The following is a 14,508-nucleotide window of genomic DNA, read 5'->3' as shown; positions in this document are numbered from 1 at the left end:
CACAAACACAACAAATAGAAAAATTAATAACGATATTAGAGATTTGAAAAAGACACTACAAGAGCTTAAAGAAATTAATCTTTCATGAACAAACCAACTAGAGTCTAACAAGAAGCCTCAAAGTTAATAGAAAAATTTGTATCTTTACCACAAGACTATAAAGACTATATATCTAACGCTAAATCTGATCAAATAGTACTAAAACAGAATATTAATATAATTTCTTTATTATTGGAAATAACTAAGAACGTAGAACAGACAATAATTCCAAGGCTAGAAATAATAAGCGAACGCTTAAGAGTAATAAGTGAGACACAAGAATAGAAAATTAATATAGAAGCCCCAAAGAATAAAGAGGTTGAAGAATTAATAGAACAATTAAAGAAGGTTGAAATAACAACTCAGAAGGAGAAAGCTAAAGTAATTGGAAAACCACAAAAATGGACTTTCTTCCAATTAGACCAAGAAACGAAGGAGGTCCAGAAAGGCAAGGACAAGAAAGACCCAGAGTAAGTTTTTCAGATAATAGAATAGGTAATAATCTTTTATCAAGAATCCTAAATAAAAGAAGACCAGAAGAAAACAATCAACAACTAAGTGAGGTAATAGACGTAGATAGAGATATACATATTTTCCAACAAAATCAACTAAAACTATTAAATCCAAAGACTTTATACAATATAGGACAATTTTCAAGTACAACACAATTATATAGGCATTATAGAGAAGAATAATTATCAGCTATAGGAACTAAAGTTACTACAATAAATTTAATAGACCCAGCGGTTGTAAGACAAATAAAAAATACTGGAAGAAGTTTAATGCATATGGGATTAGTAGTAGTAGGATTAAAAGGATTGACTAGAAAGAACCTAAGAACAAAAGTCTTAATAGTAATTTATGACGATAGATGGTCAGACATGAAAAAATCAATAATAGGAATAACGGAAGCAGACATGACGAATAATGGAGGAATATTTTATATTAACCCAGACTTTATAATGAATTTAGCATAATTTGGAAAACACATAAAAATAGGAATACAAACCAAGGGATATGAAGAGATGTGTAACGGTAATAATTTATTAATGTGTGTAGGATTTTTAGAAAAAATGACTAATAATAGTAATACAAAATTTAAAATTAAGGTAGAAGACGTAGTAGAAGTAATGGGAAATAGAGGAATAAGACTAATAAAACCCATAAAAATAAATCCTGAAGAATATGCAGGGATGGAATGGACTCTAGTTGATTTGTTCATGAAAGAGTAATTTCTTTAAGCTCTTGTAGTGTCTTTTTCAAATCTCTAATATCGTTATTTAATTTTTCTATTTGTTGTGTTGTTTGTGTTACTAAATGGTTTGTCTTTATTTCTATTTCTTTAGGCTTTTCTAGAATAGCCTTAATTAGCTTTTCTCTTTCAGTGTTTGTAGGCGATTTTTCTAAACTCAATCTGTTAGTTAAAATCTGAATTTTTCGTTCTAATTCTAGTTCCTGTGATTTAAGGTAATCAAAGTTCTGTTCTAATTTTTCTAACTTCTTCTTTTGATTTACTTGAGAGGCTTCTATAACTTCTAAAATTAAGGTAGAAGACGTAGTAGAAGTAATGGGAAATAGAGGAATAAGACTAATAAAACTCATAAAAATAAATCCTGAAGAATATGAAGGGATGGAATGGACCTGGAAGATTTTAATAGAAAAAATATTCTGCAGCCAGAGTCTCACCTAATGTACACTAATTCTATGGGAGAGACGTCTATACGTTTCACCAATTATAATTATACACCACAAAAAGACATAGAAGAAGAAAGTACTTTTATTTGTAAACTCTTGTTTTACCTCTAAATAGTTTTCTTGCATTACCCTAATGGGATAAATTTTACTTTTTGTTCTAGATGTCTAATACGATCTTCAGCTCTAACTATCTTGTCGTTGGTGAAATATATTTCTCAATTAAGGTTTATTTCTTAAACTTAGTATTGTTATATTATCATGCAAGTCTTGGTGATGGACTATATCTATATATCTACTATATTTAGTTAAAAACTTTCTTGTCTTTTTAAGATTTGTAAGTCTTTTTCGAGTTAAATATATCATACGATAATTATGACTTATATATTTAGTAAAACTATGTTATCTCAAATAATATTGTTTATAAACAGGTATAGAGGTTTGTCTTCTCTGTCGTGCAGAGAATCTATATATCTCTATCTACATCTATTACCTCACTTAGTTGTTGATTGTTTCCTTCTGGTCTTCTTTTATTTAGGATTCTTGATAAAAAATTATTACCTATTCTATTGTCTGAAAAACTTACTCTGGGTCTTTCTTGTCCTTGCCTTTCTGATCCTCCTTCGTTTCTTGGTCTAATTGGAAGAAAGTCCATTTTTGTGGTTTTCTAATTACTTTAGCTTTCTCCTTCTGAGGTGTTATTTCAACCTTCTTTAATTGTTCTATTAATTCTTCAACCTGTTTATTCTTTGGGGCTTCTATATTAATTTTCTCTTTTGTGTCTCACTTATTACTCTTAAGCGTTCGCTTATTATTTCTAGCCTTGGAATTATTGTTTGTTCTACGTTCTTAGTTATTTCTAATAATAAAGAAATTATATTAATATTCTGTTTTAGTACTATTTGATCAGATTTAGCGTTAGATATATAGTCTTTATAGTCTTGTGGTAAAGATACAGATTTTTCTATTAACTTTGAGGCTTCTTGTTAGACTCTAGTTGGTTTGTTCATGAAAGAGTAATTTTTTTAAGCTCTTGTAGTGTCTTTTTCAAATCTCTAATATCGTTATTTAATTTTTCTATTTGTTTTGTTGTTTGTGTTACTATCTGGTTTGTCTTTATTTCTATTTCTTTAGGCTTTTCTAGAATAGTTTAATTAGCTTTTCTCTTTCAGTGTTTGTAAGCGATTTTTCTAAACTCAATCTGTTAGTTAAAATCTGAATTTTTCGTTCTAATTCTAGTTCTTGTGATTTTAGGTAATCAAAATTCTGTTCTAATTTTTCTAACTTCTTCTTTTGATTTACTTGAGAGGCTTCTATAACTTCTAATAGTCTTGTAATATCTTTATTATTTTCTTGAGTTTTTTCACTAAAATTTATGACTAAATCAACTAGTGTATTAAATTGTTTGTCTTCACTATGTAATATATGTTCTCCGTTACTAAAATTACACTTTATAATATTATGATCTTTTAATCCTCTATATTTCTTTTCTGGGTATATTCTTAAGTCTAAATATTCTAAATTCTTTAGTGTATCTATTTTATCTAAAAAAAATTATTATCCTAAAGGAATCCTTATTTTACAAACTTTCTTTTGATACTCTATATTATCTGTAAGTCCTTTTATATCTTCTCTTACGCCTTGTAATTTCCAAATTATAGCCGAAATTGTATCTTCGTTAATTTGGCTTTGTAACAGTCTGTTTTCTATTAGGGATGACAAAGTTTCTGTATTTATTACTTCTAAATATGCACTTAAGGCCTTTTCAACTTTTCTATATTCTCTTCTTCTTTCTATATCTCTATATAAATACCAATAGTTTATAGCGATTTGTCTAACAAAGGGTTGTGTTCTCATATAAAGGTAACTAGTATGGCTTAAATCGCTTCTGGATCTGCTTTTGAGAATATTTCCTAGATCTTATATGTCCTAATAATTTATATTCTAATCCTAATATTATATCTATTAATTCTTGTAATCTTAACTGATTCTATTTAGTACTACTTAGTCTGATATATTTTGGGTACAGTCTTTCTAACTCTTGTTTTACCTCTAAATAGTTTTCTTGCATTACCCTAATGGGATAAATTTTACTTTCTGTTCTAGATGTCTAATACGATCTTTAGCTCTAACTATCTCGTCGTTGGTGAAATATATTTCCCAATTAAGGTTATTTCTTAAACTTAGTATTGTTATATTATCATGCAAGTCGTGGCGATGGACTATATCTATATATCTACTATATTCAGTTAAAAACTTTCTTGTCTTTTTAAGATTTGTAAGTTTTTTTCGAGTTAAATATATCATACGATAATTATGACTTATATATGAGAAAATACTCAAAATACCCCTCAACGTTTGACCAAAATCCCAACTTCACACCTAACCTTTGCGGGGGTCCTATTACCCCACTGGACAAATTTTTTCAGTATCAAAATGCCCCTATTTTGCTGATGTGGCAGTCCAATATGACAACTCCCAATTATTAACAGGCGCTTGTCCACACGCGCCTGGCCCACGTGCCACATCTTTAATTTCCCTCCATTTTTTATTAATTTCCCCCCTTCATCCATCCATCTATTCTTCTTCAAAAAAAAAAAAAAAAAAAAAAAATCTCTCAATTTTCCATACTCCATTTTCAATATGAGGATCCGAAAACCCATACCTAATTCTCCTTCATCTTCATCAACATCATCTTCATTAGGAGTTGAAAAAAAAAATCACACCAAATCAACTCAAAGAATCTCCAACCAAGCAACAAGTAGCAACTCCAAACAAGCAACTTCCAATCAGATTTTCTTTAACAAGATTTGATTTTTCAACCTTAGTTTTTTTTTTCCCAGATTTTTCGTTTTTTTTTCTTCAGATTTTTTTTTTTTTAATTTGATTTGGGAAAACAGTGATTATAATCCAAACAAACCCAAATGTGAAAGGAAGCTCCTAACACCAAGTAGAACAAAGTTCATCCATTAATTTGATCAAACAATCAAGAATTTAAAGAAACTCTCTTGGTGTTCTTCATAGCTTTCTCCACAATGGAGTTTAATTTTCTCCCCAAATCAACTCAAAGAATCTCCAACCAAGCAACAAGTAGCAACAGAGTTTAATTTATGAATTTATAATGGGTATTATTTTGACAAAAAAAAATGGAGATGGGTATTAAATAGGGTGAAGAAGAAGATGAAGTAGCCTAAAAATGGAGGGAATTTAAATTTATCTATGTGTCATCTATGTGGCAGCTTAGTTGGCACTCCAAAACACGTCAGATGCAGTTTTTTAAAGGCTATAACGCGCCACTGAGCGGTGCATTCACGCTCTTGTCCACATCAGCAAAAAAGGGGCATTTTGATACTGAAAAATTTTGTCCAAGGGGGTAATAGGACCCCCGCAAAGGTTAGGTGTGTAGTTGAGATTTTTGTCAAACGTTGGGGGGGTATTTTGAGTATTTTCTCCTTATATATTTAGTAAAACTATGTTGTCTCACATAATATTGTCTATAAACAGGTATAGGGGTTTGTCTTCTCTGTCGTGCAGAGAATGGTCTTCTCATAAAATATACTCTAAAATAAAGGTTTCAAATATAGGTTTAGGTCCAAAATATCTTCTCGCTCTGATACCAAAGGTGATAGGGGGGTTATATTTTTTGTTTCATAGGGGGGGTTATATTTTTTGTTTCAATATAAATATGGATAGAAATATAGAGTGGTTTTTAGCAAATATTTTAAACAATCCTACTCGATACTCCCTCACTCCTTGATTCCTCTTATCATGTAGGTATATTTCTTATTTTCTGTCTATCTCCCAATTTTTACATTTTTTTTTTTTGGACTCTGTCCAGTTATGAATCTTATTAAACTGTCCATCTCTTTCTCTTAATTTTGTTCTAAATATCCTTCTTCTTTAACCACACCCCGGTTACCACGGCAAACATTGTCCCTTATCATTTGGACATTAAAACGGCCTTTCAAATACCTAGGAATTTACAGGTTAGTCCATCGAGTATATTAAGAAATTAAGAGAATAACCATATACTAAGAGTAATAGATTCATAATAACGAGTTCGAAAGAAATAAAGGATTGGATAGAAGCATGATTTGTTGCTTCAATAGAAGCTGTCTTAATTACGTAGTCTGGGTTTATTATATCTAATTTACATGCAATCCTATTATTTTTCAATGTTTTAACGGTTTTCCCCCTATAATTTCTATTTCGTCTAATATTTTTATTATATTATCTAGATCTTTTTGATTTTTTGTTACTCCTATTGTTTCTATCCCTGTTTTAAAATTATATAATTTTGTTTCTATATCTATTAAAGTATAATCTTTTTCTAATATATTTTCATTTTCTAGTATTTCCTCTTCTTCTATATATATATATATATATATATATATATATATATATATATATATATGTATGTATGTATATGTTTAGTTTCACAAATATGTGTATTTGGTTATAAGTTTGACATAAACTTAAAATTCTAGTTCAGTGGATTAGTAGGAGTTTGTAATCTCAAGCAACACGCCCAATAACATTTTTTCGACATTCCTGGCGGATTTTCTTAATCAGTTATTGACAAAACCTTTTTTATTGGAAATTATTATACAATAACTAGTCAACTACTGCGCCAAGAAAATAGAAAAAGAAATGTTTCCAGTGTTGTCATAGAAGGTAAATTTAGACAGGTAATTCCATTCCAAAGAATATAATCAGGTAATCTTACCATCGCACTAATCACGTGATATGCTATAACAAAAACTACTACTAGTACCCTAAAAATAAAAAGAAACAGGGGGAAAATTTATAATTAAAAAAAAAAAGGAAGAGAAGCTTAGCTTAAATTGGTATTCCTAGAAAGGAAGAGAAAAGCGCCATTAGTTGCGCCGTACAGGGATCTTACGGCAAACAAACATGCAAAAAGCTTCACTCACTCACCACCATCTCTTCTTCCCTTTGAGTCCCTCTCACACAAAGTAACAACTTTAATTACAATACATCGAACTATATACATAACTAATACATTATTCCATGACTCATTCCTTTTTATTACAACCCACATTTCGGATCTCTTGATCCTTCTCCTTAGATCTCCAAGAGAGTAGTACCAATCGAAAAAGAAGTTGATTCAAGCTAGGAAAAAAAAGATTTTCTTTTCTGGCCAGCATGGGAACTGAACATAATCAAGTGCTTGAGAAAACCAACGTAAAGAAACACGTGATGAGCAAGAAAGGGTTATCTTTGATTAATTACGTGCTTGAAGAGCAGCGACTTGCCTGTCTATTCATAGGAATTGCCATTTCAGTTGCGGCTTTCACTGTGGTTAATTCTGCGTCTTCTCCATCATTGTCCGGGGATACAATTAGTAGTGATTTGGTTTCGCTTCCTCGAAGAAGAACGTACGAGTTGGTTAGTGATGAATCTAACCACAATGTTAATGCAGGTATGCAAGCATGTTTACTGTAAAATTCCATTCCTAGCTACATTACAAAATCCTCAATAGTTTCCCAAAAAGATTCATCCATTTTCAGTTTTTATACATATGATGATGATTTTTCTGCATGCGATGAACTTAATATATTCATCGTAGAAACTTATTGAATGTTTTGGTTCGCTTGATCATGAGATTTTCCATTATTTATTTTTCATCAAATATATCATACTATATTCTCAAGTATAAATTAATTTACATTCATATTAGTCACAAGAGACTAAATAGTGTTAAGAAATTGGATCTTAGATATATGTAATTCAGCCAACACGAGACACTCAACAAATTAATTAGTGTGATAACAGGTATTATACTCCCAATAACTTAAAATTTTGAATTCATTTATAATTAAAGCAAAATATGTTGTTTGTGATCAAAGGATCTATTGAACAGAGACGGATCTAAGATTTAAAGTTTATAATTCCTACAAAGACTTCAAATTAATATTGTACTGGGTTCATAGTCAAATACTTATAGATATTTAATAGGTTTCTTACAATATATATAGCGTTAGGACAAAAGTTACTGAGTTCATGTAAACACCATGACGGGACTTCTAAATCCGTCCCTGCTTTTGAAGATGGAAATTAATTATGTTACTCTTTATTGAATGTTTGTCAGGTGGAAAGGTGCCATTAGGATTGAAGAGGAAGAATCTGAGAGTATTGGTAACAGGTGGAGCAGGGTTTGTGGGGAGCCATCTAGTAGACAGGTTGATGGAGAGAGGGGACAGTGTGATTGTGGTTGATAACTTCTTCACCGGTCGCAAAGAGAACCTGTTGCACCATCTCAGGAACCCTAGGTTCGAGCTAGTTAGACATGATGTGGTGGAGCCAATTTTGCTTGAAGTTGATCACATTTATCATTTGGCTTGCCCTGCTTCTCCTGTTCATTACAAGTATAATCCCGTCAAGACCATTATATCCTTTCGCATGATTTACTTATTTTTCAGAAAAATATTTTATGGGGGAGTAGAGTTCACATTAATTTCAATCGAGCCAAAAACTTAGGTGATTTAAAAAGTTTTATAATTTCTTAAACAAAATTTATTACTGCTTAATAAGTTTTTTTTTTTTGCCTATTTAACCATTCGATATTCGAAGTCTAGTAGTCCAAACTAATCTGGATTCACGTAGGATATAGAACCATACACTAAGGAGTAAAATGTTTTACTTCTTGATGAGTTTAGCGAGTTCCGGATATCGAATGATCAGACAAAAATCACTTTTTTTTAGAATTCCGAAATTATGAATTTTTTAAGGATAGAGATAGTTGAGTAGTATATATCGTTTTCTTCTTTTTTCAGTTAAATTGTTTATGTCCTTTTTATTCCGTCAATCAATGTTGAAATAAATTTTCACGATGAAGTGTATATGATTCGATTTTTTAAGGTAGAGTCATCTATGGATGAATTTTGAACTTTAGCTTTGGTTGAAGCTAACATGCATGTGGGGTGTTTTTTCTTGCGTTTTTTTTTTTCGACACTTGGTAAATAATGTGTGTTTTGGAGATTTTTGGTAAGATTCCTTGATTCAATTAGATAGAGATCACAAAACAAATGTGATGGGAACATTGAACATGTTGGGGCTGGCAAAAAGAGTAGGAGCTCGATTTCTTATAAGTAGCACCAGTGAAGTGTATGGTGATCCTTTGCAGCATCCTCAAGTCGAAACTTACTGGGGCAATGTTAACCCAATTGGTTAGTTAATTCCTCCATCCATTTTTTTTAATTTATTCTTGTCCTCGAGATTATCATTCTTTCTTAAATAGATGAAATAGTTTGTTCATATGTCAATGGAGCATGTAACTGAAAGAAAATTAACAAAAAATAAAACAAAGAAAGGCTTTGAGGCGTGAAGATTCGACTGTCCTTAAAGAGTTATCGCTCGTATTCAAATTTTGGGAAAACACAAACAATTCTCTTCAGTATACAACAAAGCCAAAATATACTTGCAGATTTTTCTATACTACTTCGTTGGGAATTCTTGTTTATATAGGCAACCATCAGACCCTTTCAGAAAGACACCTTATTTCGTGAATAGACACATCTGTTTATTCAGATTTTAATTTAAAATTAACATTCAAATAAACTAATTTTTCTGTCACAGAAATAAAAATAAAATATTTAATTTAGGATCCGACCCGACCCGCGCCCCAAGTCCTAAGTCTGTATTATATAATATATAATATGATTACTTGCACACTTTAGGAGTGTGTACTTATCAAAGCGCGTAAAGTGACAAGGACTTTTAAGACTCACATATAACTCTTCCACCACCAATGTGGGAGAGTAGTTATATTCCCAATTAGATATAGTAAACTATCTTTACAGTAACTAAGTAATTCAATTTTGTTTTATATCTTTGAGCAGGTGTCCGGAGTTGTTATGATGAAGGAAAACGAACCGCGGAGACTTTGGCAATGGATTACCATAGAGGACTCAACGTTGAGGTTTCCCTACTACTTCAACACCTTATATTTTAAGCAAATCTTTTTCAAAATTAATGTCACATACTTTGCTTGCATATATCAAAATTAAAACTTCAGGGTTTGTTTCAAATATGAAGAGCTTATTATTTCAAAACATTGTTGTTTTCTCCAGGTTAGAATTGCTAGGATTTTCAACACATATGGACCGCGTATGGGCCTAGATGATGGTCGGGTTGTGAGCAATTTCGTTGCACAGGTTTGTGTTAATTCATCCATATGTAGATCGAAACTGGATTTTGGATAAATGGATAGTTGTTTTTATATCCCAAACAGAATTCCCAAACAATATTATAGGTCATCCATGATAGTAGTACAATTGTAAATCAATTGTAATTTGTTAGTTTCTCTGTTATGAATTATGAATATATATTTGCAGGCCTTGAGAAAGCAACCACTAACTGTTTATGGAGACGGGAAACAAACTCGGAGCTTCCAGTATGTTTCTGATCTGGTAAACTCTAATTTCCTCAAACTGAAGCTAGCTAGTTTGTGATCTTTCTTAATTTTTGGAACAAATTTTGACCCCTTTAATTAAGACAATATTTTGCTTTTGAAATTATTTTCTTGATGGCCATTATAAACAGGTAGAAGGATTGATGAGGTTGATGGAAGGGAATCATGTGGGTCCTTTCAATCTTGGGAACCCTGGTGAATTTACCATGATTGAACTAGCCAAGGTATTACTAAAAATCATTGCTTTGCAAAATTGTAATGTAATCAAAGAAAAAACACAATCTACAAATGCGGCTAGAACCATATAGTTCTCATGAGTTTAAGTTGTCGTGTAAAAAAGATTTACACAATTGAATTATTTAGGTAATTTCAATAGGTATTAATTGTTAATTTGCTAAAAATAGTAATTAACCTGATATTACAGGTTAAAAGTCAATGATAATATAAAATATCATTTTAAAAGTCAGTGTATAGATCGAATTGACACTTATCTGTAAATTTTTGATTCTCACCGTCATGATCCCGCTCTGAAATATATAGTCAACCCCTCTATAACAATATCGCTAGTTCTGATTTATTTTTTTATTTTTATTTTTTTGTTATAGTGACTGGCTGTTACACATCTATAACAACATTTGACATTTAAATAGTATTTGGTTGTTATAGGCAAAACAAAATGCATAAAATTAAATTTTTCATTTTTTAATGTCAAACCCTAAGCTTAATCACACTTTGTAAGGTAAGGTCTTGTCCTCCTTGCTTGTACTCTTCTATTTGAGGTTTGCTTTTATTATTAATAAAAAAAACTAGCCCTAGGCACATGCCTAGCGGGTTCGCTTAAAAAAAAATCACACTTTGTATAAAAAAAGGAAATCTTTTACTGATGGAAATACATATTCATATAATATTGTGTGTCGTAATATTAAAGCATCAAAATTTTCGGTCAAAATCTCAAGACGTATTATTGGTAATCTATTTCTATAAAGATGGTTAATTATTATATTACCAATAAATAAGATATATGTTATAAAAAGATAATTTTACAAAGAACGTATTGTTATAAAGATAGTTGTTGCTGTTATAGATAAATAATTGATATAGAAAGATAAAATATAACATAAGTAATTTGTTCCGAGAAAAACTTGATTGTTATAGTGAGTTGATGTCATATAAGGATATTGTTATAGAGAGGTCTGACCGTATAAATCAAATGGAGTAAGATATACTTTCACTTTGCACATGTATTCATGCATCATAATTCATGGAAAATGTATTAAATTAAACATCTTCAATTTAGTTTCCTTCAATAAACGTCTTTTATTCTAGTACATTCATGAACCTAGCAACGTCGCAAATATGCATCTCAATGTTTAGACATGTTAAAAATGTCAGTCGAACAAACTTGAAAAACGTTTAGGATATGTGCTAGATCATTAATTTGTATGTATACATTAAACAATTGAACCTCTCTAATATAGACATGAAAATTCTCTAGGGAAGTACCTATGCAGGTATACTTGTGTAATATTATTTCATACGTATAATAATATAAATGTTGAAGTGTGTGTCATCTCATCTAAAAACTTAAATTATTGGAGAGTACTCCATTATATTATCAACATGTCCCCTCATATGGGTGTCTGATCCTTTGTTATTGTTAGTCATACACAATGTTTTTTTTTTTTTTAAATTACAATGACACTCGAACTCCGAATCTCTGTCTGCTCTGATACCATGATAAAAAATTAATATTAGGTCTAACTCAACCCCAAATATTAGTTCAAAAAAGTAAAAATTTCTCAAGACCTGACCAAGTCACCCATTCCACTACCAACGTGGGACTCACTCCTGAACACCTAGGTATGCTAACTAGCGCATGAACAATATATAACATGGGGTCCAAGATCGGGTAAACCAAGAATAGGGATGGTCTGCCTCTGATACTATATTGAAGTGTGTGATCATCTCATTAAAAGTTTAAGCCGCTAGAGATAGCATACTTTTAATTACCTAATTATATTCTCAACAATAAGTACTCTCAAATTTTAACCATACAAGGTGAAGAGATGTTTGAACTAATATTATTATTTGCAGGTGGTGCAAGAAACAATAGATCCAAATGCAAAGATAGACTTTAGACCAAATACAGAAGATGATCCCCACAAGAGAAAGCCTGACATTACAAAAGCAAAACAACTTTTAGGATGGGAGCCAACTGTGTCCCTTCGCCAAGGATTACCTCGTATGGTTGATGACTTCCGGCAACGCATATTTGGTGATGAAAAAATTGATTCTGGCTTATAGTAAACAATACTATATTTTTATAGGCTTTATTTCGTTGACCCATAATTTGGTTATGGATGAAAAGAAAGATGGCAAGTTGAAGATGAATAGAGAAATTATTTATATAGGTTATAATGACTATAATTTTCTTTTTTCATCAAGAATTGTTTCAGAATAAGGTTCTTCCTTACGATAACCGAATTGGAAGGTGTGTTTTTTGTGTATTAGTTAAATCAAGCAAAATAGTTTTGAACTTCGATGAGAAATTGAGTATATGAGACTTTTAATAAAATAAATAAATTTGCACCATTGTAATCTTAAGACATATGAATCCTTCTACATTTAAAGAAGACTTGATGCATCTAGAACTGCAGATTAAAGGTCTAATCTTAAAATTTACTAGCTAAAGGGAGAATCCAGATTAGCCATTGCTATAGAGAGGTCAACGCATACATTGGCTGACATGCTGGCCAACTATATGGTATGACGGAAAGAAGGCAGATTCTTCACTACATAGATAAGTTGAAGCTTCAATAAAGAGCGATAAAAAAAGAATCTTTAAACTTCAAAATCATATCAAAGCATGGATAGTTCTCGTTTAGATGTAGATATATTAATTTACTATCCTTATTTATGATGGACAAATTCCGACCAAATATTTTGCGCAATTCATTATTGTTGTGAATTATGTCGTAAACTGTTCATAAAGTATACATAACACAATTGAAAAAACTATTATTTTTGTGTACCTGGCCTTTAAGAATGTGCCATCAACGACTGTAACCTTTCTCATATGCACAAAATCCGTAATGAAAGCTACGCAAGATACGAAAGAATATCAAAACCTATCAGCCTTCAATAAAACCTTACTTCGTTGATTCATATTTTGAAGCACATAGCGATATGATTCTAATGGAACATACTCCCTCTATTGTCCCCTTTATCATATTGTTCACAAATTTACTTTTAGTGACTAACTTGACAATATAAATCTACTGCAATCTAACTTTTGATTTCTCTCGGAGATGGATCTTTGTCGTTAGTATACCTACTCTTGTAGTATCCACCAATGACGTTCGATAATGCATGGTCAAGATGTCGTATAAGATGTTGTACTCTGCATGTGTGCTCGACATAGTACATGATAATATAAAAGAGAAAATTGTCACACCCCGACGAGGAGCATGATGGGCACCGACCTATAGGCCGAATACCACCTGGCGTAATAGTTACCAAGATTATCATATAATATGACTCAAACATGACTCGAAGGACACCTACACACAGAAAAGGCCCAAATACAGAAATATGCAATAATTCAACATACGCACATGTATATATAAGCGAGCCGACAAGACCATTTCAACATAATAAGTGTCATAAAGCCGACAAGGCTTTTAGGAGAATACCAAAATCAAAACAAGACCGATAAGGCCATACATAATGTCTACATACTCCACTGTGTCTATGAGCCTTTAAGAGTGTCCATATGAACATATATCATGATAACATAAATATACCGAAAGATAGCAAGTCCGAAGTAGTGGCACTTGCTGACCATCCGCTGAAGCTGATAATCCTACTGAAGAGGTCCTCTGCTCTATCTGTCAGGACCTGCAGCACGAAATGCAGGGTCTCATAGGATGGGACGTCAGTACGGATAAAAGTCCTGAGTATGTAAGGCAGGAAACAACATCATAAGTGAGACATAAATATAGAAGGATAGAAGCAACCTGAGCCATCTGAGAATGTACAATATGCAATGCATGAGTTTAAAAATCATATACGAGTATATATATATATTGTATCATCATCGTATCATCATCATCCCGCGTCCGGGGTATCATCATAACATGCCCACTGCAGTGGTGTGCACATCTACGTGCCTGCCTGACCGACTATAGCACGGCTTGGTGTAGCAAAATAGTGCAATACATACATATATATATATATATATATATATATATCATGCATGAGGAGTCAATGAACTGACATTGGGCCTCTCGGAGTGACTTAAGGTCGGTAATCTCTGAGTGAATTATGGAATTCGTATTGAATCC

The 14,508-nt window shown here is 31.7% G+C and overlaps 2 protein-coding genes across 2 annotated transcripts in view; both read left to right on the top strand.

Annotated features, from left to right (window-relative positions):
- Positions 1-14,508, top strand: part of LOC132626783 (eukaryotic translation initiation factor 2 subunit gamma-like) — a 54,546-nt gene that overhangs the window by 12,107 nt on the left and 27,931 nt on the right. The window lies entirely within an intron of this gene.
- Positions 6,302-12,735, top strand: LOC132621382 (UDP-glucuronic acid decarboxylase 4-like). Its single transcript, XM_060335636.1, has 8 exons — positions 6,302-7,174; positions 7,844-8,142; positions 8,774-8,921; positions 9,594-9,673; positions 9,825-9,908; positions 10,089-10,163; positions 10,297-10,389; positions 12,260-12,735. The coding sequence occupies exons 1-8, from the start codon at positions 6,898-6,900 to the stop codon at positions 12,467-12,469; spliced, it is 1,266 nt and encodes a 421-aa protein (XP_060191619.1). The 5' UTR covers positions 6,302-6,897; the 3' UTR covers positions 12,470-12,735.

Source organism: Lycium barbarum, chromosome 2 (genome assembly GCF_019175385.1).
Source record: "Lycium barbarum isolate Lr01 chromosome 2, ASM1917538v2, whole genome shotgun sequence".
NCBI classification, from domain to species: domain Eukaryota; kingdom Viridiplantae; phylum Streptophyta; class Magnoliopsida; order Solanales; family Solanaceae; genus Lycium; species Lycium barbarum.
This window is presented reverse-complemented; position numbering and strand designations above follow the sequence as displayed.